The 22551-nt window shown below is 39.3% G+C and overlaps 3 protein-coding genes across 9 annotated transcripts; 1 reads left to right on the plus strand and 2 right to left on the minus strand.

Moving 5' to 3' along the window:
* The first annotated feature begins 659 nt into the window (after positions 1-659).
* On the plus strand, positions 660-1720 carry LOC141633363 (putative calcium-binding protein CML18). The gene has a single exon (XM_074445851.1). It carries the CDS (start codon positions 946-948, stop codon positions 1450-1452), a length of 507 nt encoding a protein of 168 aa, XP_074301952.1. The 5' UTR covers positions 660-945; the 3' UTR covers positions 1453-1720.
* Positions 1721-3032: 1312 nt separating this feature from the next.
* Positions 3033-6367, minus strand: LOC141633364 (uncharacterized). 7 transcript variants are annotated; one of them, XM_074445853.1, is made up of 6 exons: positions 6201-6367; positions 5798-6038; positions 4152-4221; positions 3881-4075; positions 3574-3772; positions 3033-3475 (listed from the first exon to the last, which is right to left on the minus strand). In XM_074445853.1, the coding sequence occupies exons 1-4, from the start codon at positions 6285-6287 to the stop codon at positions 4036-4038; spliced, it is 438 nt and encodes a 145-aa protein (XP_074301954.1). In that variant the 5' UTR covers positions 6288-6367; the 3' UTR covers positions 3033-3475; positions 3574-3772; positions 3881-4035. The 7 variants fall into 7 exon arrangements, 4 of the variants coding, with proteins under 4 accessions (XP_074301954.1, XP_074301955.1, XP_074301956.1 ...); XR_012538137.1 differs by lacking the exon at positions 4152-4221 and having other exon boundaries at positions 3574-3778; positions 6201-6318; XM_074445854.1 differs by having other exon boundaries at positions 3574-3778; positions 3881-4221.
* A 585-nt stretch (positions 6368-6952) lies between these two features.
* On the minus strand, positions 6953-10386 carry LOC141633365 (uncharacterized). The gene is made up of 8 exons (XM_074445856.1): positions 10196-10386; positions 9182-9459; positions 9015-9073; positions 8395-8454; positions 8231-8300; positions 7795-7864; positions 7369-7395; positions 6953-7279 (listed from the first exon to the last, which is right to left on the minus strand). The coding sequence occupies exons 2-8, from the start codon at positions 9377-9379 to the stop codon at positions 7230-7232; spliced, it is 534 nt and encodes a 177-aa protein (XP_074301957.1). The 5' UTR covers positions 9380-9459; positions 10196-10386; the 3' UTR covers positions 6953-7229.
* Between the last annotated feature and the right edge of the window lie 12165 nt (positions 10387-22551).

Here is a 22551-nt window from a genome sequence, read left to right on the forward strand (position 1 = left end):
AGAATATGAGTTATAGTCTCTTAAAATTTCTGGATAAAACAAACGGAAAATTCACGTGATACCCTCGAATTTTATCATTTTGCACGTGATATCCAACTTTTTAAGTTTATACCCTCCATGTTTGATTTTCTTGCACAACATGCCCTTTTTTGTCGCTATAAAAAACTCAATTGCGCATAATTCATAGACCGAAATTCAGAATCGGCCAATTTTTTTTCCTAAAATGATTATCTCGTCATAATCTACGATTTGAGAGAGAAAAAATTGTCGACTGACATTTTATAGGATTTTTTTTAACGAAATCTTAAATCAACCATATATTTGATCTTCAATTTCTGAATGACCATTTTTGTTTTATCAATTTATAGATCTCAAAGAGGTAATCAATTTAAAAAGAAAATTAGTCAATTCCAATTTCTGGTGTATGCTTTATGATCTATTGAATATTTTAAGAACGATAAAAAGGGCAGATTGTGCTTGAAAATCAAATCTCAAAGATATCTTGTGTACAAACTTAAAAAGTTGGATAACATATGTAAAATAACAAAGTTCGAGGGTACCACTTGAATTTTTTTCCCGAAAAAAAATTAAGTAATTCCGCGTGAATTTTCAGTATAAACAATGGTTTTATACGAGAGTAACCGCTACGTACCGCAGAATTAATGTAGTATAACTGTTATGATTGTGATGGTTAAAAGATGTTAAAGAAATCGTCAATTATGGAAGACAGGCGCCATTGTCGCTGACTTTCCTCTCATTTTCCCCAATTTCTGATTCCTCAAAAAACATTCCCAGATCCGAAATCCCTCTCCTTTGATCCGATTTTTAAGCTCATAATCAATTAATCATCATCAAAATCCAATCAATTTCAACCCATCAAAATCCCCAAATCAATCAATTTCTCAAATCCCAAAATTCCCCAGAAAAACAAAACAAAACGAAACAATGAGCAGTGACAAACAAGCCGGCGGCGAAGGAGTGAAACTAGACGACGAACAGATCTCAGAATTACGAGAAATATTCCGAACATTTGATCGTAACAACGACGGAAAACTGACCCAACTGGAACTCGGGTCGTTATTAAGATCATTAGGATTGAAACCAAGTGAAGAACAAATAGAAGCATTAATACAAGCTGCAGATAAAAACAACAATGGAATGATTGAATTCTCAGAATTCATAGCATTAGTAGCACCTGACTTAATCCCTGCAAAATGTCCTTACTCTGAACAACAGCTTAAACAGCTTTTCAACATGTTTGATAGGGATCATAATGGTTACATTACCGCCGCAGAACTGGCTCATTCAATGGCTAAACTTGGTCATGCTTTGACCGCTGATGAACTCACTGGTATGATTAAGGAAGCCGATACCGATGGCGATGGTTGTATCAGTTTTCATGAGTTTTCTATGGCTATTACTTCTGCTGCTTTTGATAATTCTTGGGCTTAACCCAATCATTTTCGGCTTCAATGTCGAAAAAAAAACCGGTATTTATTCTTTTGTTTTAGTGTTTTGTTGCTGTTTTTTTTTTTTTTTTTTTTTTTTCTGGTTTATTTGGGTTTAATGGATTATTTGGAGTTATAATTTTGTGTATATTTATTTATTCAATCAGTGCATCTATTGAAGACGTTGTTTTAGTGTAATTGCCTGCCTAATTGGTGTATTGTTTGATCAAACATTGAGGAGGACTATATTATGTTTATAATGTTTGTTTGTATCGGTGTTTCTTTGTGTTTGTGTTGCGCTGTATGGTTTTGTTATGTGACATTGTTCTCAAAACATGGACTTAACATTGACATTATATGAGACCATCGTGTACTTGTAGGAGTCGTAGCATATGCGACCATGTTAGCATGACACTACATTTATCTGAAACTATTGTGTACTCGTAGCATATGCGATCATGTAAACTTTTTCTCAACGCATTAGTTACTGCCTATATGAAACCGTCCCAAAGTTAAGTAGTCGTTTGGTTCAAAGGTAACACATTAAACCTGGCAAGTTCTGCATGTTCGCAACTGTTAGTTTTGAAGTACTGCATGAATGCGCAGCCTTACTGTAGTGCTCTCAATTCTCATTTCTCAATATTGTGTATAATAATTTTGCAATGACATTTCCTAGCCATCTTCTAACTACTCTAGGTCGTCTCTGTGTTAATTCTAATTCTACTGATTCTCCTTGGTATCAAGGTAGAATGAACCATGCTAAGGCTGTCTTGTTCTTGTGGTTGATATTTGCGGTTAGTCAAATATACTGAATTAGACTAGAACTTAGTAGAACTTAGTAGCTAGGAATCTGCTACTTGCTTATGATCCTCGGTTCTGCATTGGCATACATTTTCCGGGGTGTGTGGTCATACTCACCACGTGAAAATATCCAATTTCAAAACCTGCTGAATGATCTAGCACTTTGAATACGAGTATTCACACGTTGGAGTAACCGAAGCGTCATCATAGCTTAACTTGTCTAATAATTTTGCAAAGATATCTCGTGGTCATCATCTAAATACTCTACCGTTTCTGAACTAATTCAACTGACTCTCCTTAGTATCAAGGTATTATTGGATCATGCTTAGGTTGTCTTGTTCTTGTTAATGATCTTTACTGTTAGTCAAATATACTGAAGAAACTCTGAGCCTTTGATACCCTTATATTTATCCTATTTCAGTCTAACACCCTCTGCTACAATATTTACGCTTGTAGCGTAGCCATAGGATTCTCCATTACTTTTTGTGATGTGAAATGCTCCGAAATGTTTACTTACTTGAAACAAACCATGGGGAACATACACTCATTATTGGTTAGTATTAGCTACAAAGAACATGATTTCCTACTTGCTTTGTTTTCCCCTCTCTTCAGTGGACTAGACCTTGGTAGCAAGGAATCAACTGCCTTAACTGTGATCATCGGTTCTGCATTTCCTTCTATGACATACTCACCACATGAAAATGTCCGTTTCTGAACCTGCTGAAATGATCAAACACTTTGAGTACGACAATACGAGTACTTTTTGTTCACACATTGGCGTAAGTTGAAACGTCATCAAAGCTTATTATTGATCTGGGCTAACTAGCCCTTTAATATTCATAGTTTTTGCAACACATATATCCATACATCATTATTAGTGTAATTATCATCAAATGATGTACATCAGAAAGAATGAAGTCGTCATGCGAATACAATGGTCTCCTTTGTTGTGCGAATACAATGGTCTCCCTTTAAGTTTTTGGAATGTGCATCGCTTGTTACCTGTTCCCCGTTTACATTATTCCATACCATTCGGGAGCTGCTCATTATGATTGACTAGTTGTATATGTGTGTGTGTTGCTAATTATCTCTATAAACTTGACGGCAACCTTAAAAGCGTTGATAGCTGCTAAAGAACTAAGGCCGGCCATTGAAAGTTCGTCTCCACCTGGAACGTCTGAAATGCCACGAAAAACAATACACGGCACTGCATTCGAAAGGCACGTCTGCGAAGTGAAAACAGGAAACCGATAATGGCCTAAAGATGTGGGATAAGAAGCTAAGCTACGAAAGAAAATCGAGGGTTGGTTTGCATATGACTAACCAATACGACTGCAGCACTCTCTTCATCAGCTGTTGATATGCTGAATTCTTTGAAAAGGAAGTTTGAATAGGCATTGTTAGCCACAAACATGTTGGCTGTTGAACCTTTCAAACCCAAGGTTACTTTTGGCTCTCTAGGCGCGCACAAACTCTCATTTAAACACCTTTCCAATTGCATTCCTTGTCAATTGTCCATAAATCTGTGACTTTCATTTGTAAACTCTCGTTCAGATACAATTCTTAGCATTCGGAGTTCGAACACATGTAACTATCTAGCTTGTTATATTTGATGATAGAAAAGGTAATACCTCGAGCTGCTTAGCGATATTATACCACTGAGGGTCAACTGGATACCAGAAGAGCTCTTGCATTGCGCACTCATTGGAGTAGAGCTGCACTGGAGTGAACTCTATCTTGTATAGTAAATTATCTCCTCCTCGTGGAACATTGAAAGCTCCAAATCTCATTTCCTTTTCACCCTTCCTCTCTGTTGATCCGAATTCCTGAAAACCGCAGCAACAATGAAATGTTATCTGAATGCCTGAAGTAGAGATTTCTTTGTGAAGTGACTTCGCTCACCAGCCATTTCCAGGAGCTGGTAAATGCAAAAGAATATGGCACGCGCTTGTACAGTAAGAGCTGCATTTACCTGAGAGCACCCCAATAGGATATACAATCAAGTCGAGGAAATCATAGACGACAAGGTAGGTAACACGCTTAACTAAATGAGTTAAGCGTATGATCAGGGAGGTGATGATAGAAGGGACTTGCCGTTTGCTCGACAGTCATTACATAGATTACATCCACATTTTTTATTTTCCCAATGTTGAATGTCCTACCTAAACATCACGGCCAGAAAATCAATTTAGAACTCAGACAGTAGCAACATGTTTCCATATTTCCGAGCCAAAGACTCATTACTCTTTGGTTATGGATTATAATAGAATAAATCAAAATGGCTCACTAAAGTGATTGCGCTTCTTTCTTTTGTGAAGTGGCGGTCCTTCGATGCAGTTCTCCACGCAATTTTCATCTTGGGTCATTCGGAAACAGCCTCTTTGTGTTGCTAACACAAGGGTAAGGCTGCGTACATCCTACAGCTGATCAAGTGCGGGCCGACCCGTTCGGCCCGCTAAAATAGCGGGCTTGGACAAGAAAAAACAAAAATTAAACGGGTAACGGACAAGAAAATTCGGCCCGCTAGAATAAATGGACGGGCTTGGACTAAACAAAATTGCCCATGGACGGCCCGCTAGGCCCGCTATTATTAGTAACCTCATAAAAGTCCTCAAACCCTCAATCTCAGACGTTCTCTGCTCATTTCATTTCATTTGCAATTTGTACACTCTAAATCAATTAGGTAGCGCAAATGAATACTTATGCCTTGCGTATAAGTGAGAGATTGTCGGTATTTACACTTGTCGTATAAAGATTCTCCGAGATTGGACATGCTAACGGGATTGTCGTATAAAGATAGTACCTTTCAAGTATTTACACGGGAGTGTATGTAACTAACCGCTAACAGTGCCGCACAAATACCGAGGTAAAAATGAACTTTTGATGTTTGTAGTAGAGCATTGCCAAACTTGTGTTTTTTCCAAAATTAGTAAACTTATCTTTTGAAAATTAGTATACTTTTTTAAGGGTAAACTTTTAAAGATAATTGTTAAGATTTAGGGGATTGTAGCTATAACAAACTCGTGTTTTAATAGAAACACTAATTTTTATATTTTATTTTAGTCAGGCCCATGGGCCAGCCCGCTCTCTTGAAGTGGGCGGGTACGGACAGTGGAAAATGGCCCGCTTAGCGGGCTCGTGCTATTAAATACGGCCCACCGGACACTTTTTTAGCAGCTAGGCCCGGCCCATGTCCGGCCCAAGCCCGCTTTTGATCAGCTCTAGTACACTACATCCGACCCCCCTTTACCCCGCAATTTGCGGGAGCCATTGAGGCACTGGGGTAATGTTAATGTTAATGTTAACAGTAGCAACATCAACCAGCTCATACAACACTATGGAGTATAATTTAAACTTGTGTTGTCAATACAACAGTTTGTTTGATGAATGATGAGCAAAGCAGCCTTTTTGAGCAAGCAGCACAACCGCTGTGCATACGGAATCAAGACAGATACCAAAGATTTGATAGATGATACGAAATGGCAAGTGGATAAGAGTGCTAGATATCGAATTGGAGAGATATGGAGAAAAAGAGAAAAATACAGTACCAGAAAGATGGACGACTGGAAATTTGGGGTTTGGCACAAAAAGACCAGAAGCTTGAAGAGGGACTTCTTCATAAGGAAAAGCCAGGACAAGTCCAATGTAAGGACCACCACAATGGTTAACCTTATCCACAATCTGGTGCATAGGATGACTGGATCTCAGCTGCAAACTGCGCTGCACCAGCATCGTCATCACCACCACTATAAACATCATCGCCCTCTGATATCCGACAGCCATGATTCCCTGCACAGACAGAGAGGGAAATGGAGGAGGGCTCCAATAGAAATGGACCAGTATTTGGAAAGGGATGAGTGGTGCACATTTCTTATTTATTAACTATAGTAGTATACTAGTACTAGTCAACTTGTGCTTACTAACAAGACAAACGGAGAAGTAATCTCTCACCAACTTTCTTGGAGAGTTGAGAATCACGTACTTTGACGTGAACCACGAGTTTCCCGTTACAAATCTGTGATTAAAAAAAATAAACATGTAACATGACCTGACACAACAGGATTAAGTTAGATCTCATCACAACTGGACTGCCCACCACCATTATTATATGACATTATATTAGTCATAGAAAGGTTATGCAATTAAACTACTCCATCAACATGGTATAGCTCGACATGTCGACAACAACGATAATCTAATTAACAAAACAGCGTAATTCATATTTTGCAGAATCTCTTGTGATGGGATATTCAGACCCATTGGTCAGTCAACATATAAAGGTCAAAGATATCCACAAAGAAAGTCAATCCGCTAGACAAACCCCTAACCGACGCCATTGTCGGCTGTCTCTTGTGCCTCGGCGGGGAAAACTAGCCACCGAGGCACACATCCGCGAACTCATATCCAAGACCCTCGGCGGTGAGTCAACGGGCCCGCCGGCTCGCCATGGGTCCCCGGCCGAGGGGTAGATCGATCTTTCCACCCGCTAGCCACTGGCCACTTGGCCACGTGACAAAGGTGAAAGTCATAAATACTCCTCAACTCTCATTGAGGAGGGGATCCACAATTTAACCTAAGAATCACTATTCATCTGGTAACATCTTCCTTATCTCTCTACAATATATACTTCACCAAGTAATTGTTCATTGTTTCAGGAGACCGCAAGGAGGATTCAACCAAGGACGTCATTCTACAAGCACGGGTGGTAACAAATAACTGCTCTGGAATTACACCCGGAACATCTTGAATTCATAATCATAATTTCAAAATAATAAATTAGGGTACTGGGTTACATCAAATGCCACACCACCGCTAATACAAGAACCAAGTGCCAAATTACCACCAAATACATCCCCAGCCTCCAGTTACTACACTGCACCACGAAGATACCATGCCTCCACCAGTCTGCCATTGCATATTAGAAGAAAGTTGAGAAGTCATTTCTTGATTCAACGTCACCAACAGTAAAAAAATGCACCATCATAATAGCTTGAGCCCTCCAGTGACATCGTCAACCATTTCAGCAGGCCCTGAAATATATTAATATTATTATAAGATATACGGCCTAAGAAAAATTATGGATCCAACTTCAAGACATATCATGGAGACAGATACATACCAAGAATCGCCATGACAGTTCGGGAATCTGCAAAATTAGAGTAAAGCATGTGCTTTAGCAACACGACAGCCTTAAACCATCTGGTTCAGCTAAAAACCAGGAAAACATGCTAACAAACAGCTTTAGAAGTCTACCACATTAAGAAGACTATTTTAAACCTGTTAATAATTCATTTTCCACTTCTAGTCCACTTCAAAATATTAAGACTTCAGACAACCTTAAAAATGAATGATATGTTAAGCTGAGAAGCTTCAAGAATAACTCGGCAATAATATAAGCATGATGACACGACTTGACAACATTTTCCCAATGTAATAGTCTCAAACAACTATTCTAAATAGCACTGATTTTCAAATAAGAAATATTTTATATCCATATGCTTGAACTCTACAGGCTATAACGTTGTGAACAAGATGAGCAGCTTACTTGGTGCTATCTGGGTTCTTCCAGCGTCTATTGTTATATGTGTCGGCAAATGTGTAGACTTGGCCCTCCCCTGTGCCCAGAATAAACATCAGTGAATAGAAGCTCCCAAAGCCAAGCGATGATTCAAATAGAAATCGATATTCTTTGATAGTCAACTTTCACCATTAATCTCTCCATATAGATATAAAGATTAAAGATACAAATATCAAAATTATCGCGTTTGGTTGATCAAGAGTCAAAACAAATGTTTCCATATTTCTACATGTATAATGTATTCTTGTATAAAGTTGTAATTATTCGGAAAGATAACTCATTGCTTTCTTTGATTCATCAAACAATACCATTTCTTCTGAATGAACTCAATTAATCGAACGCCATCAAGAGATTCGGAAATGTTATTGGTTTTGTACACAGGGTATATATTTACTGTTCTCACCTGTAAAGCCAGCATATCCTCCTCACTTTCCGTTTTGACAACCACTTTAACCTGACCACACATCTCCCACCTGCATGTGGACACACACAAAGAGAGACAATGTAGACTAGATAGTTGCAAAATTAGAATTTAATAGGGCAATCTATCAAAGCAAGTTTGCACACCTATTCAACGCTTTCGGTGCTCTGTTTTGAAGCTTTTTGAAGAGGCCGAGAGTTGCGTGGCTGAAGCAGAGTACAAAAGAAATCAAATAACCAGCAGATAATCACGTGGAATAAGGTCATGGATGACCAACGGAAAAAAGAAAACGGAGACAACTCAAAATCATTATTTTTCATGCACAAAGAAGGGAAAGAAGACAACAATTGGCACAAAAAGTAATCATTGTTAGGAAACACTAGCTTTAGCGTATTGGAGTAGTCCATTTGACATTTAAAGTGTAAAAAGAAGTCCCTCCTTGTACATCTACGAATGATGTTTTGTAGCTGCAAGTCCTAAACATGGCATGGATTTTAATAAAGAAAAGAAAATACTCCTGAGAGGTTACAAAAATGAAACGAAACACACGCAGTTTTACCAAGTGCACACTAAAAGTAGCGGTTGCAGGTTTTACCCTTTTTTAACAAACAAATATAAATGAATGCATCTGCAGGCTGCATAGAGTTAATATACTAAATTAAGAGGACCATACGATTGATTGTACCAGCATGAGGATCAACAATACTACTCTGTAAAGATCAGAGCGAAACGTGTTCAACATGCATGATTCAAGGAAGTGTGCTACCTGCATTGGGCAGCAATCTTCCCTTTACCCATCTTCAAGTCATTCCTCACTACCAATACCTTTTAAGACACACCAACATGAAGAAATTCACATAAACAACGAGGTGATTTTAACATAGCATGCAGCATTTCAACACAAATTAACAACCGAAAAGAATAGTTGCGCACCATTTTGAAATCTTCAATAATGTCAGCAAGTTTCTCAATCTCAAGGGGATCTTGGGCCCGGTTCTTCTTGCTCACAATTTTATTAGACGCTTGAGTAGAAACAAGGAAACGAGCTTGACGGCGAGCACCAATAAAGTAGCCGAATGCAAGGCATCCAGCCCCAACTAGAAGTGCACTAAGCCATGTCAAGTCCAACATGATCAGGTTGAAAGTATTGCCAAATGACAACTACAAGAACAAGCAACAAATCTCTGCTTCTACAAACCGTCAGCAGCTACCTAAAATCAGGTGTACCCACAGACCACAGTTGCTCAAAATTAGTACAGTACTTGAAATCGACAAGGTACTGATGTATTAGCAAACAAAATTAGGCATAGAAATTGACAAGATACTGAAGTGTACTAATCCATCAGGCTGCCTATGACAAACAAAACTAAAAATTAAAATCGACAAGTAACTATATGTAAATGCATCAGGCTGCTTATGACACAAACAAAATTAGAAATCGAAATCGACAAGATACTGATATAAACTAATGCATCAACTTGAATATGACGTAAACAGAACTAGAAATCGGAATTAAAATTGACAAGATACTGATGAATACTGATAATGCATCAGGGTGCGTAAGATACAAGCGATCGGTATTGATTAAATAAATTTCAGCTAACCTAGAACGATTCCACTAGGGCGAAACGGAAACGATGAATAATATCATTCAATCAAATAAGTATGTATGACATGGAGGACTGGAGGAGAAAGAACAAAAAAGGCGTTACAGTGAGCAATCTATAGAGCATAAAGGTCAAGTGATTAGAAGAAAGGTAACAATGGTGATAGTCATGGTTCAACAAGTGAAGATCGCAATGGCGATATAGCGATGGGAATTGCAGAGAATAGTATTCGCCTCCAGCCGGATTATTTTAATCAAAGTAAATAAATGATTGAGACGGAGGGAGTAAGAGGTTAGCAAGCAGCAGCAGAATGAAGTAATGAAAGAGCAAAACGACTTACGAATTAGAGATTAATGAAGATTGGAAGAGAAAATGGAGGAAATGTTGGTCGCCTGAGAAAATGAGCATACTCCGGAGAATAACAGTGGGAAAGATTGCCAGGAGAAAAACCCCCTAAACATTGCCTTTCTCCTCTTTTGCAATTCTTATACCATACACCCACTCACCCAGGTATGATACTTCTTAGGCCCTGTTTTTTTGGACTTAGACTTAAAGTCACTCTCTTTAAGTTAAGTTCAGCAAAAATTAAATTAAGTTCAGAAAAGTTCAGCTCCTATGAGTTAAGTTAAGTTCAGCAAAATTAAGTTAAGTTCAGAAAAGTTCAACTCCTATGAGTTAAGTTAAGTTCAGAAAAATTAAGTTCAGCAAAATTAAGTTCAGAAAAGTTCAGCAAAATTAAGTTCAGAAAAGTTAAGCAAAATTATAAGTTTCATAATATTGACGAGTTTTAAAAAAAGCTACGATTTTCGTTCAAATCGTATAAACAATCCGAGATTAATTATTATTCTATATTTTTTCAAAAAAAAAAAGGTATTTATTTCAACCCCGAATACAATAGGATATTTGTCTCCTATTAGCGAGATAAAAAAGCAAATCTTAGATGTCATATGTCTGAATTTAAACATAGACCGCCCGAAGGAATGTTAGAGCATTTTAATTACCAACATTCGTCATTGAGAACGAAAGTTGAAATGACATTTGGTCAATTGAAAAAAAGGTGGAAGATGCTAAAAGTTATGCCTCAAATGTCATCCTTAGTATCAAATGTCCATTATTGTTTCTACTTTCACACTTCATAATTTTACACGGATGCATACTCTTGGGATACCTGTTATTCAATATGAGAACGTTCTAGGGACAACAGATTCAGGCATGTTTAGAAGCGGAAAAAAGTTATGTACAAGGTGCGAAATAACATAGTCAAAAACATTTGACGAGGCAATGGATTTGACGGGGTGAGCTCAAATGAAGATGAAGAAAGTGACGAGGAAGATGATAATATGGAACTGGATGATTAGAAGAAGAAAAAAAAGTAAAATGTGATTTACTTTTTATTTTTATATATTAGGTAATGTGTACGAACATATTAATTTATATAAAGAAAGTATTTTATTATCTTTACTTGTGTCTTGTGTTTTAAGTTATATTTCTTTATTTTTTTATTATTATTATTATTATTATTATTATTATTAGTAGTAGTAGTAGTAGTAGTAGTAGTAGTAGTAGTAGTAGTAGTAGTTAAGAAATTAAATTAAGTTAATTTAAATAAGATTCTTTTAATTCAGAAAGTTAAGCAATTATAAGTTAAATTCAACAAAATTAAGTTCAGCAAAATTAAGTTCAGAAAAGTTCAGCAAAATTAAGTTCAGTAAAATTAAGTTCAGAAAAATTCAGCAAAATTAAGTTCAGAAAAGTTCAGCAAAATTAAGTTAAATTCAGAAAAATTAAGTTAAGTTCAGCAACTTTAAGTCCAAAAGAACAGGGCCTCACTATTAAAAACAAAATAAATAAAATTAAAAGATAAAAAATTCACTCAAAATATTAAGCAGTTAACAACGCTTGGTATAAACCCTTTTTCCTCCCCTTTCATACCTAGATCGTTCATAATTACAAAAAAAATTATGCATAAAATTTAATTTTCCTTCCAAACCTATTAGTTTTGTAATCCTAGATTTGTATTTTGATTGATTATCTTCTAACTTATCAGGTAAGTGTATTAATTGAATTGATTTTTATATTTTGTCTCTAATTATTCATTGTTAGTTTTATGATTTTGGGGCGGTGTGATTCATCATATGAGAGTATCATATTCACTTTTAATTTAGTGAATATGATAATTTAGTTTGATGAATACATGTCATTTAATGTAATATTCATCATATAACACTATTATATTCAATTTGAATTTAGTGAATATGATAGTATAATTTGATGAATATGTATTATGGAATGTCATATTCACAATATGACACTATTATATTCACTTTGAATTCAGTGAATATGATAGTGTAATTTGATGAATTTGTATTATGTAGTGTCATATTCACAATATGACACTATCATATTCACTTTGAGCTCAGTGAATATGATAGTACAATTTTATGAATATGAGAGATTTAATGTCATATTCACTCAATAACCCTATTATATTCATTTTTAATTTCAATGAATATGGTGGTTTAATTTAATGTCTATGAACTATTAACTTCGTAAATTTGAGTACGACCAAATGAAACTATATATTTGATGAATTTTATATGATTTTAAATTGATAAGTTGAGTAATTTGGAATAGAAAAAGAAACGTACAATGAATAAGTAGTGGTAGTTATTCATGTACTGGGTAGTTAACTATTTTTCTTTTTCTTTTATTTTTTAATTTTGTTTATAACTTCTATGGGAGTATACTTCTCCCTACTCCTGGGAGTAGGATATAATTTGCCCCTCTTTTGGGCATTAACGCTTGCCCATTTGCGCATCTGTCCCATACTCCCGTTTCTCAAAGCAACCAGGCTTTGTTCTTTTGGACTGAAATGAATTTGATTTGAACTGAACTGAACTTATAGGATCTGAACTGAACTTATAAGATCTGATCTGAACTGAACTGAACTTATAGGATCTGAACTGAACTTATAGGATCTAAACTGAACTTAACTTATAGGATCTGAACTGAACTTATAGGTTCTGAATTGAACTTACACGATCCGAATTTAAATTAACTTAAATTAATTTAACTTAAATATTATTATTATTATTATTATTATTATTATTATTATTATTATTATTATTGTTATTGTTATTGTTATTGTTATTGTTATTGTTATTGTTATTGTTATTGTTATTGTTATTGTTATTGTTATTGTTATTGTTATTGTTATTGTTATTGTTATTGTTATTGTTATTATTTTTATTTTTTTTTAAACCGCAAACTTTTATTAATCAATCAAAAGTTTACAAGAAATTGGTGAGCAGCCGAGATACAATCTAGGCACACACTCCCTTAGCAATAACAAAGCTAAGTCTAGTAAAAATAAAAGCAGCAGCGCGCGCTCCAGGCATCCTAAGACAGAGAATATTTCTGAATCCGCTTGAGCAGTGCAATGGCATCGCCTCCAACTCCCCCAAAGAGGAGAAAGAAAAAGGTAAGAAACCATAACCGATTGCCGAACATAAGCCTTGATACTTGGCGCATTGCCGAGCAGCATCAATCACCACACGTCCGGGTACGAAATCATACATCCCAGATTGAGTCAAAGGGGAAGACCCAGTCAGGTCTACACACACATCTCGACCCCTATCCCAAGAGTAAAGCACTAAATCAGTAGGACGCAAGGACCGGTTATGCGCATCAATCAGACCAATATCGACCTTCTTACCAGCAGAGATCCCAGATCGGAAGCAGATATCGAAAAGGGTGTCACGAACCAGGTTATGTCGATGTTTGATACCAACGTCACCAGCACACGGCACAGCATGATCCCCGAAGATATCTCCATCGAAGACCCGAGAGCAAGCAGAGTACGGACCAGGTATCGAAAACAAAGGAATACCCAACCGATAGCTAAGTGTCACGGTCCGCTACTTTTGCCGGACCGTGGCGCGCACCCTTGCCCGTCTCAAGGCAAGATGCAAGCGACAAGGATCTTCGTACTAGTGAGGGATCGCCCACTAGCACGATACTCGGGTCTCGGGGTGTGAGTCGGGATCCTAGTGTCGATCCCACAAACACGGCTTGTTAGTAAAGTGAAGGCAAAGAGTCGTTCACAACAATGCTACAACAAGCAATACGAAGGCACAAGGTAGGAAGTAGATTTTCATTCACTAGTACTCCCTAAAGAGGGAAATTTGATATTTACATCTTGGTAGCAGGAAACATTGATTTTACAAGTTTAGTTCAGAATAACGATATACCTATTTATGGAAACCTATTCTAAAACTACTAAGAAAATACTTACTACAAATGTACAAGGTAAATGAAATTACATAAGCGTAAATAAATCTAAGGGTTCAAGTGTGCGGATCGTCACACTCTCCCCCACCTAATCTGTTGCCGCCCTCGGCAACACAAAAAATCTTGAATGGTGCTTCAGTGAGACATCCTCGGTGAGCTCTGACTGTCCATGCAGTGTTGGGGATTGGCTTGTACAACTCGGCTTGAATGTGCGTTTCGTCCCAAACAATGACTGGCCTCTTCGTCCCCTCAAGGATAGGCTGGAGTTCCTTGACATAGAAGCTGCCGAACATCATGTTCTCCAAGTTCACCACGTGCTCCTTGTCTCTCGGGAACGTCCACTTTGCCGCTGCTTGAAAAGTCCTCTCTCAGGATTCCTTCAAGCATCGGCCCCAACGGACCTTCATCTTGTCTCTCGTCACTTCAAAGACCGCATTCAAGGGAATGTGAGATCTCCGGACGCCGAATCGCATTTCGGCGCGGCCCCCCCGATGATACGAGGCCTTCTCTCTTGGGTCGACCGACCCGCAAACCAGGACGTCGATTCAAAGACATCGACGCGGCCCCCGATGGTACGAGGCCCTATCTCCGGGTCGATCGACCCGCAAACCAGGACGTCGATTCAGCACATCGATGCGGCCCCCTGATGGTACGAGGCCTACTTCTTTGGGCATCTCGGCCCTCATTGTCTACTCCTCGGTGAGGGGGTAGACTCTTCTTTCGTCCCCCAGGCCACTTAGCATCGTAGTTAGCCTGGGTCTTGTTCGCCCTCGGCTCCACCGAACCTTTAGGCATTCTCCAAGGTCGCATCCCTTGTTTCGGCATCGGTATCACCCTCATAGCCGAAATTCGATGCTGCCCCTTGTCTTCACGCCTACCGTCTTCACTACGATAGACCCCATTAGTAGCATCGATCCGTCACTCGGTTTCAATACCACCAATGCTTTCTGAAAGAACTGCATCTCGAGTACTAACTTGAAGTCATCCAGCGGAACGGTGTGTAATACTCCGTATTTATAAGTCTTGGGGTACTCTATCGAGTAGCCCTTACTCTGTCGAGTAAGAGCAAGTTGCGAAATAAAATAGTTTCTGACCTGTTGGGTACTCGATCGAGTAGCTGGGGCACTCGATCGAGTAAGGGGGTACTCGATCGAGTACCTCGGGTACTCGATCGAGTGTCCGGTTTTACGGGGAGTTTTCTCGGGTTTTGTTAATTAAGCGATTAAGGTATTTAAGTTTCGTCGTCATTGTTTTAAATCACTTTTACAAAACCTAAATCCCTGTTTAAGAGAGAAAGCAACAAGTTCATCTTCCTAATCGCATTCTTAGCAATTCCCGGAGTTCAGACGGTCGGTTCTTGTCGTTTTTCGTGTCGTTGGATTCCTTGCGTCGAGGGTAAGCTTTTAATATAGTTTTTATAATGTTTTGTTAAGATTGGTTAAACCCTAATTTAGGAATTGGGGGTTTTGGTGTGTAGTTTGTGATGTGTAGTCTTTATGTGTTGTATGATAGGAGGAGAATTCGTAGAGGAGCCATTTTGATACAGCTGTAGATACCGTCTGCGTGTTGTGCTTTCGGGTAGGATTTCCTACTCGTATTAGTCCCATAATGGGATATTGGTGATGTGTTTGTAGTTAGTTGTTTGATATGATGATTGTGATTGTGATTGTGATTGTGATTGGTTGTTGATGGTTCTCGAGATGCGTTCTCGGTTGAGTGGGGTCACTTGCGGGAGTGACTTCACGCCCTAGTTTCGCCCTTCGTGGAACCCGCCACGGAAGGGGATGTGCACATTAATGGGACGGGGTTATCGCTCGTACGATGAGCGGGGCTTATGTGGGAATGGCTGCGGTCCCCCATCGGCGTGGCTGGTCCGGTGGACGGTCAAGATTGAGACGATGGGAGTTGGTGGTGTGTGTGTGTGTGTGTGACAGTCAATTTGTCTGTTTATCTTATTGTTGATATATGTATTGAATTGTGTGATTAGTACTGACCCGTTTAAATGTTTTAAAATCGTGGTGATCCATTCGGGGGTGGTGAGCAGTTATTGAGCAGGTGTGATATGACGCGTATGGGATAGCTGGGATGAGTCATCACGTGGCAGTTAGAAGTCTTCCGCTGTGTCAGACGAAGTCTAGTAGCTTTGATAGTTTTAGTTGTAGACCGTATGAGAACCTTGTAATTCCTTTTATTAGTTTTGGTTTGAACATGTAATCACTTAATCTATAATTACTTTAAAAGTACGTTTCTTTATTGTCTTATGATATTCAGTACCTCGGCAACCGAGATGGTAGTATCCTTATACCTGAGTGGTCCTGGTAAGGCACTTGGAGTATGGGGGTGTTACAAATGGTATCGAGCGACGATTTTGGAACTGTAACAAATGAACATAATGAACATAGGGAGTCTAATAAAATGAACCTGGTGTATGTGTAATGGGAGCCCCGGCTGATGCTAGGTTTTGGGTGAGTAGGCGCCCTCACTTCAAAATCTTGGCCCCATGATACTTAAGCCAGTCACATGGTATGGGAACGTGGAGTCCGTGTGTATATGTGCGACGTGTATGTTAATTGGTCTTGTATATGGTTTGTTGAAAGCATGTTGCATGATAGTTGGTTGACATGATGGTTGGAATCGTTGGAAAAGTATATGAGAATGATGAATGATATGGTAGAAAAAGAAAGTAGTTCGTATATGATGATGTGTGATGAAGTGGAATTGTAATGTTGTTGTATTAGCAACCTGGAAATAGGATTTGTAGTGTATGGGTGTGATTTGTGTTATGAAAAGTTATGAAAATTTAAAACATGCGGGTAATACATGATTGAAAGTTGAATGTTATATGAGCATGATAGATGGTAGTGTTTGGCTTTTGGTAAGTAGTAACATGAAGAATAGAGGTTCAATGATAAGTGTTTTATATAACGAATTGGATGAAAAGCATGATGGATGTTTATAACGTGGCACTTGATAACACGAAGTAGATTATTTTGTTAATTGTATGAGGAGTCGCGCAGATTTGAATGCGTAGTTGTAATCATAACGTTGAAATAATAATGAATGCATAGTACGTTGGGGTATGTGAGATAACATGCGGGTAGTATTCGCGAGTCTGCATAATTCGATCGAGTGGGTACTTGTCGTTATTTTGACCAGAATCGTGTTTTTGGGCACTCGATCGAGTACCTCGGGCACTCGATCGAGTATGGGGTCACTCGATCGAGTAGCCGGGCTACTCGGTCGAGTAAGTCGAGATCGAAGGTCTGTTTGGGTTCTGGAGTCGGGGCACTCGATCGAGCATGTTGGGCACTCGATCGAGTAGGTTCTGGTACTCGATCGAGTGGGGTCTGTGCAGGTCATATGCGTATTTCGGGTCATATGTCTATCTTTTTGACATTCGTTGCATATTATGTTTAATTCAAAGGTGTTGTATTATTTCTTTATGCATTGTTTTACGTATGTGTTGGTCCTGAAGCGTAAGTTACCCAATCTTATGATGTAAAGAGTGGCACTATGATGAGTATGAGTTCGGTGGGGAGGTCATGAGTTATATGTGATTACGATAGATGGTGGAAAAAGAAAAGGAAGATTGGTATAGTTTATTGAGGCATGGCGCACGTTGTGCGAGACGGGATGAGTGATATGATTGTGTGTTGAGCAATGTAAAAATAAGTGAATATAGGCAAGGGATGATGTGAGTATAATGAACGTGAGAATGAAAAGATTGAAAGTAAGAATGTGGATAGTGGCAGCTTGAGATGTGTAAAGAGTTAAGGAGGGAATGGTTAGGAGTCGTGTGGGTTATGGATTTATGTAGTGAAAGTTCGTTTAAAGGGGTTGAGAAGAGTAATATATAGTGAACTTTGTGGAGACATGTCGCGAGGTGTATTTATAGACAGTGAGTGAGTTTGGGAGGTTTGGTTTATTAAAAGATGAAACTACTGTGTGATTTCCTTGGGTAATTAACGGTATTAAATGAATTCTGATTTCTAGAGATGTAAAAAGGGGGATGCAATTGTTTGAACATTAAACGTTGGTTCTATGGATAGATTAGTGGCAAGTATGAGTGATAGCATAATAAGAGGAGATCCATGGGAAGAAAGAGTGAGATGATGTCGGTAGAAAATAATGGAACTAAGTTTTGGAGCAACGAAGGGGTAACCAGATTTCTAAAGAGTTAGCTAGAAGGAATAAGGAGTTGAACTATTAATTGGTATTATTGAGTGTAAAGAGAAAAGAAGGATAAAAGTAAGCTGAGGAAAATGTTCACCGGAGCTATGTGATATAAAGATAAGGAATCATCGAAATATGTGATGGTATCACGAGGATGTTAGCTAAAGGTTATATAGGAGTTTCAGGACAACATGATTGGTAATGAGTTTCGAGGAATTAGGGGAGTAATAAGTTGGTGGAGTATTGGCACGATACGAGATATTTGGTGGAGAGTTGGATGACAATACAAATAAGATAGCATTGGGAATAATGTTGAGGTAATTTTGTGGATGGGTTTGATGTTCGTTATTTGCAATGTTAACCAAAAATAGGAGAAAAACCATGTTATTTTGATATGAGTGTAAGAGATTTGATATACGAGCAGCGGTGGCATTGTGGTGTTATCACTAGTGGTTAAGAGTGATGGTATATTAGATAGGTAGCAATTCTAAAGAGGTTGATTTGGTAGGGACCTGATTGTTGTGTATGATTGTGAGAGGGTATAAGATGTGGTTAGATGAGGCGGACGCTATTAGTTGAATAGTAAAGGTACGGTTATATTTGGCAGGAAGTGATGGTTGTGCGAATGGGGGAATATGTTATGAGGTGTAACACCCCCGTACACCAGGACGCCTTACCAAGGATCATTCCAGTGTATGACGATGTCACCATCTCGGTTTCCCGAGGAGGTAGATCAAATTAGACAATACAAGAACCATATTATATCATTAGAGAATCTATTACAACCACCATTCTATTCAAGTTTCCCTAAAATACAGTTCAATTACAACACTTGTGATTCTACATCTCTAGACCAGTAGCGTGATGACTCGATCCCTCCAATCCCAGCAGCAGTAATCAACAATACCTGCTAAGCCAACTGCTCACCATCCCCGAATGGATCACCGCAGATACCACAAAACAACACGGGGTCAGTACTGACTAATCAAATATAAGATAAGACAATAAAGTAAATAGCTGATCATCCACTATCCCAACTCACCACCTCGTATACACACCGACTACACACGGAGTGTGTAGTCCTGCCAGATTACCCATCGCAACAGGTAATCCTCGCCGCCAGTGGGTGACCGCAGCCCATCCCCACCTAGTCCAGCTCCTCACGAGCGACTAACAGTCCCTGTCCCTTAATGTGCACATCCCCTCCCGTGGCGGGTTCCACGGAGGGCGAACTAGGGTGTGAAGCCACTCCCGCAAGTGACTCCACCACAATCTCAATCACAACATCACAGCTGTCACACGACAACGTCAACATTACCACAACCACTATACTCCGATGATCAGCGGATAGCCATGATTCACAATACAATCATAAATTCAATTCAATTAATGATGAGCGAGTAGGAGACCCTACCTCATAACAAAGCATGAAAGACTTCCATTCATAGCCACGCGCGACTCCATTAAGCACCCTAACAATGGTAACCATATCCTATTACACAACTATACTCAAATAATCACTCAAAAGGACCCAAGGCAGCAACTTACCTAACCTTGCACATCGGTGACGACATAGACAACCACCATTCACGACCTCCTTGCTCCGCAAGTCCCGACGTTCCCATGGTAGGGGTTAGGCTAACTCCTTAGAGGTATGAGGCTATGGAGTGATAGAATAAGGGGATGGTCTAGGGTTAGAGAAAGAGGAACTGTCGAGGAGATGAGAAAATAGAAATGAATCTCGCGAACTCGCATTTATAATAACGCGTCGACAGCCGCCATACTCGGTCGAGTATAGGAATACTCGGCCGAGTAGACTCCACTCGGTCGAGTACTGGTGGTACTCGGCCGAGTGGCCTCCGCTAGGTCGAGTAACTAATCAAAATGTCTCCTATTACCAGTCTGATCTCTCACCCATCATTCCTAAGGTCTGTTTAGTCAACATGGTCAGTCAACAACGCTCCTACAAATCCTGGGTGTTACAGTCTTCCCCCCTTAAAAGAACTTCGTCCCCGAAGTTCAGCCCGCACAACATTCCCCGCAAGATTACGTACCATGACCTTAACCACCTTCACAAAGGTACACAAATTCACACTATCCATACATTACCATTAGCCATCTTACTCCACAACAATCACCTATCACAGCTACCTTCCCAAACATAAACCCATTCTCAAAACAGTATTCGCCCTATACCTACACAAATATGCAATTGCAACGCTTTACACAATGTAAGAAAACCATACACACTTGTACTACCACGTTCCATACGTTTATATTAAATACACAAATGCAAAGCGATACACCATTGCGAAGCACATAAATACACCATCACCACATTCCGAACACGTATATCATTTATCATCAATTGAATCGAATCTTCATATTACTTGATACCCTTGCGCCATAAAACTTTTCATATTAATTGAATACAACATAGATGCAGCTTAAAGAAGACATAATTGTAAACCAGTAATCCCGAATGTGAGCACACCTAACATACGTATGATTCTAAATATTTCATAAAATTAACTACTTATACATAATTAAGATACATCTTTCATAAATAAAATACTTGTCATAACACTTGAGTTGAGACCCCCGTGTATAGTATAATCTTTATATTACTCGAATACCACATAGCTATTGCGTCAAGGAAACATCGACATAAGCTATCGCTTCAAGGAAACATGAACATAAATTTCGAATGTTAACTACATACATGTGATTCCAAAATCATAGGTATAACTAAACATACATCTTACATAATTAAATACTTAATTCTGCGACATTACTCTTCCCCTCTTAAAGGAACTTCGTCCCCGAAGTTCACTATTAACTAAAGCTAACGCGCACCCCATGACGGTGACATTACTCATAGACCCTTGTAGCATACCCCAGATTATGACACTACATACTCGTGACTCATAAGGACCAAAACATTACAGCAACCTAATAACGTATGACACGGTCCGTATAATTAATGAGAAATGGCAAAAGTGGACGCGAAAATCGTTGAGGTAATTATCACTGTAACCAAACATATCTCCATATAAAACTTATTACAACCACTACGCTGGTTGCGTAAGGTGTTACCTTTCACATAATTTCAATGGTTCGAGTCTTCCTCCCTGAAACCACTCAAGTTCCTGACAACCAAGCAATGTCGTAACACAAAACATTCTCAATCACGTATCCATGGTATAACTATCATTCACCTATGCGGATTATTATGGTATAAAATAACGTGATACGACAGGAACCACTCCTCTATACAGTTATCATATAAACTTCACCTGTGCCTTCTGTTACCTCAACATTCGGCCGAGTATGAGGGCTACTCGGTCGAGTGAGCAATACTCGGTCGAGTGAATTTGTTTACTCGGCCGAGTGAGCTCTACTCGGTCGAGTACGGCGTATACTCGGCCGAGTTTTCATATCCAGAGGGCGTTTTAACGATTTTACATAGAGTATTCACAATTAACCTGCACAATACTTTCCGCGGCAGTAACAAACATAACAAATCCCAACCAGAGTCGACCTTCCACACATCTGCCTACGATAATTAGCTAACTAACGGCCTTATGGCCAGATACAGTCATCCAACGAAAAATACCAAATACCGAAAGCAACATCTAAAGAAGAGATAATAAATCTGACACAACAAAACAAGTCTATCACCACCAAATGAGTCTAACATCCAAGAAATCAACTAAATCAGTCTAACATCCAAGATCAGCAACGAGGACCCTCCTCCATGTCATCACCGCCACCGCGCCGCAGGTACTCGCACTCGAACTCCCCGCACCTGGAAAACCCGTCGCCGCCGAGTAGTCCCCTCCCGGTGATCGCCGGAGTTGGCTCCCCACGGTCCCGCGAGGTAGCCAAACTCGGTCTCCTCTAGAGGTCTCCAGAAACTCGGGTCCACCCCATAACTGTGGAACACTCCCGTATCCACTCCTGGTCCTCTCCACCAGACAGTGTGCCGTGCCAATCGCCCCCGATGCCCTGATTAAGGGTCATCTCATGAAGGTTGCGGAGCACCAAAGTAGAAGAGATCCGCTCAGCCATCTCATGAGGCTGCATCCTAGGGTCATGCACCGTAGGGTACGGCGAGAACTGGTAGGGGTGGTAAGGGTAAGAGTCGGGGACAGAGTAAGAGGGCTCAGACACAACTGGGTCTACCCTAGGCTGCCTAACTCCACGACGCTCCCTAGGTGGGGGAGGTGCCTG

The sequence above is a fragment of the Silene latifolia genome, chromosome Y, assembly GCF_048544455.1.
Source record: "Silene latifolia isolate original U9 population chromosome Y, ASM4854445v1, whole genome shotgun sequence".
NCBI classification, from domain to species: domain Eukaryota; kingdom Viridiplantae; phylum Streptophyta; class Magnoliopsida; order Caryophyllales; family Caryophyllaceae; genus Silene; species Silene latifolia.

Coding starts and splice junctions, on each gene's coding strand:
- LOC141633363 (XM_074445851.1), top strand. CDS start 946: ATGAGCAGTGACAAACAAGCCGGCGGCGAAGGAGTGAAACTAGACGAC.
- LOC141633364 (XM_074445852.1), bottom strand. CDS start 6,287: ATGTTTATTTTTTTTAATCACAGATTTGTAACGGGAAACTCGTGGTTC. Junction 6,039..6,200: donor TCAACTCTCCAAGAAAGTTG/GTGAGAGATTAC, acceptor CTGTCTGTGCAG/GGAATCATGGCTGTCGGATA. Junction 4,412..5,797: donor TCCAGTCGTCCATCTTTCTG/GTACTGTATTTT, acceptor CGTGATGTTTAG/GTAGGACATTCAACATTGGG.
- LOC141633365 (XM_074445856.1), bottom strand. CDS start 9,379: ATGTTGGACTTGACATGGCTTAGTGCACTTCTAGTTGGGGCTGGATGC. Junction 8,455..9,014: donor AAGATTGCTGCCCAATGCAG/GTAGCACACTTC, acceptor ACTCTGCTTCAG/CCACGCAACTCTCGGCCTCT. Junction 7,280..7,368: donor AACTGTCATGGCGATTCTTG/GTATGTATCTGT, acceptor AATATATTTCAG/GGCCTGCTGAAATGGTTGAC.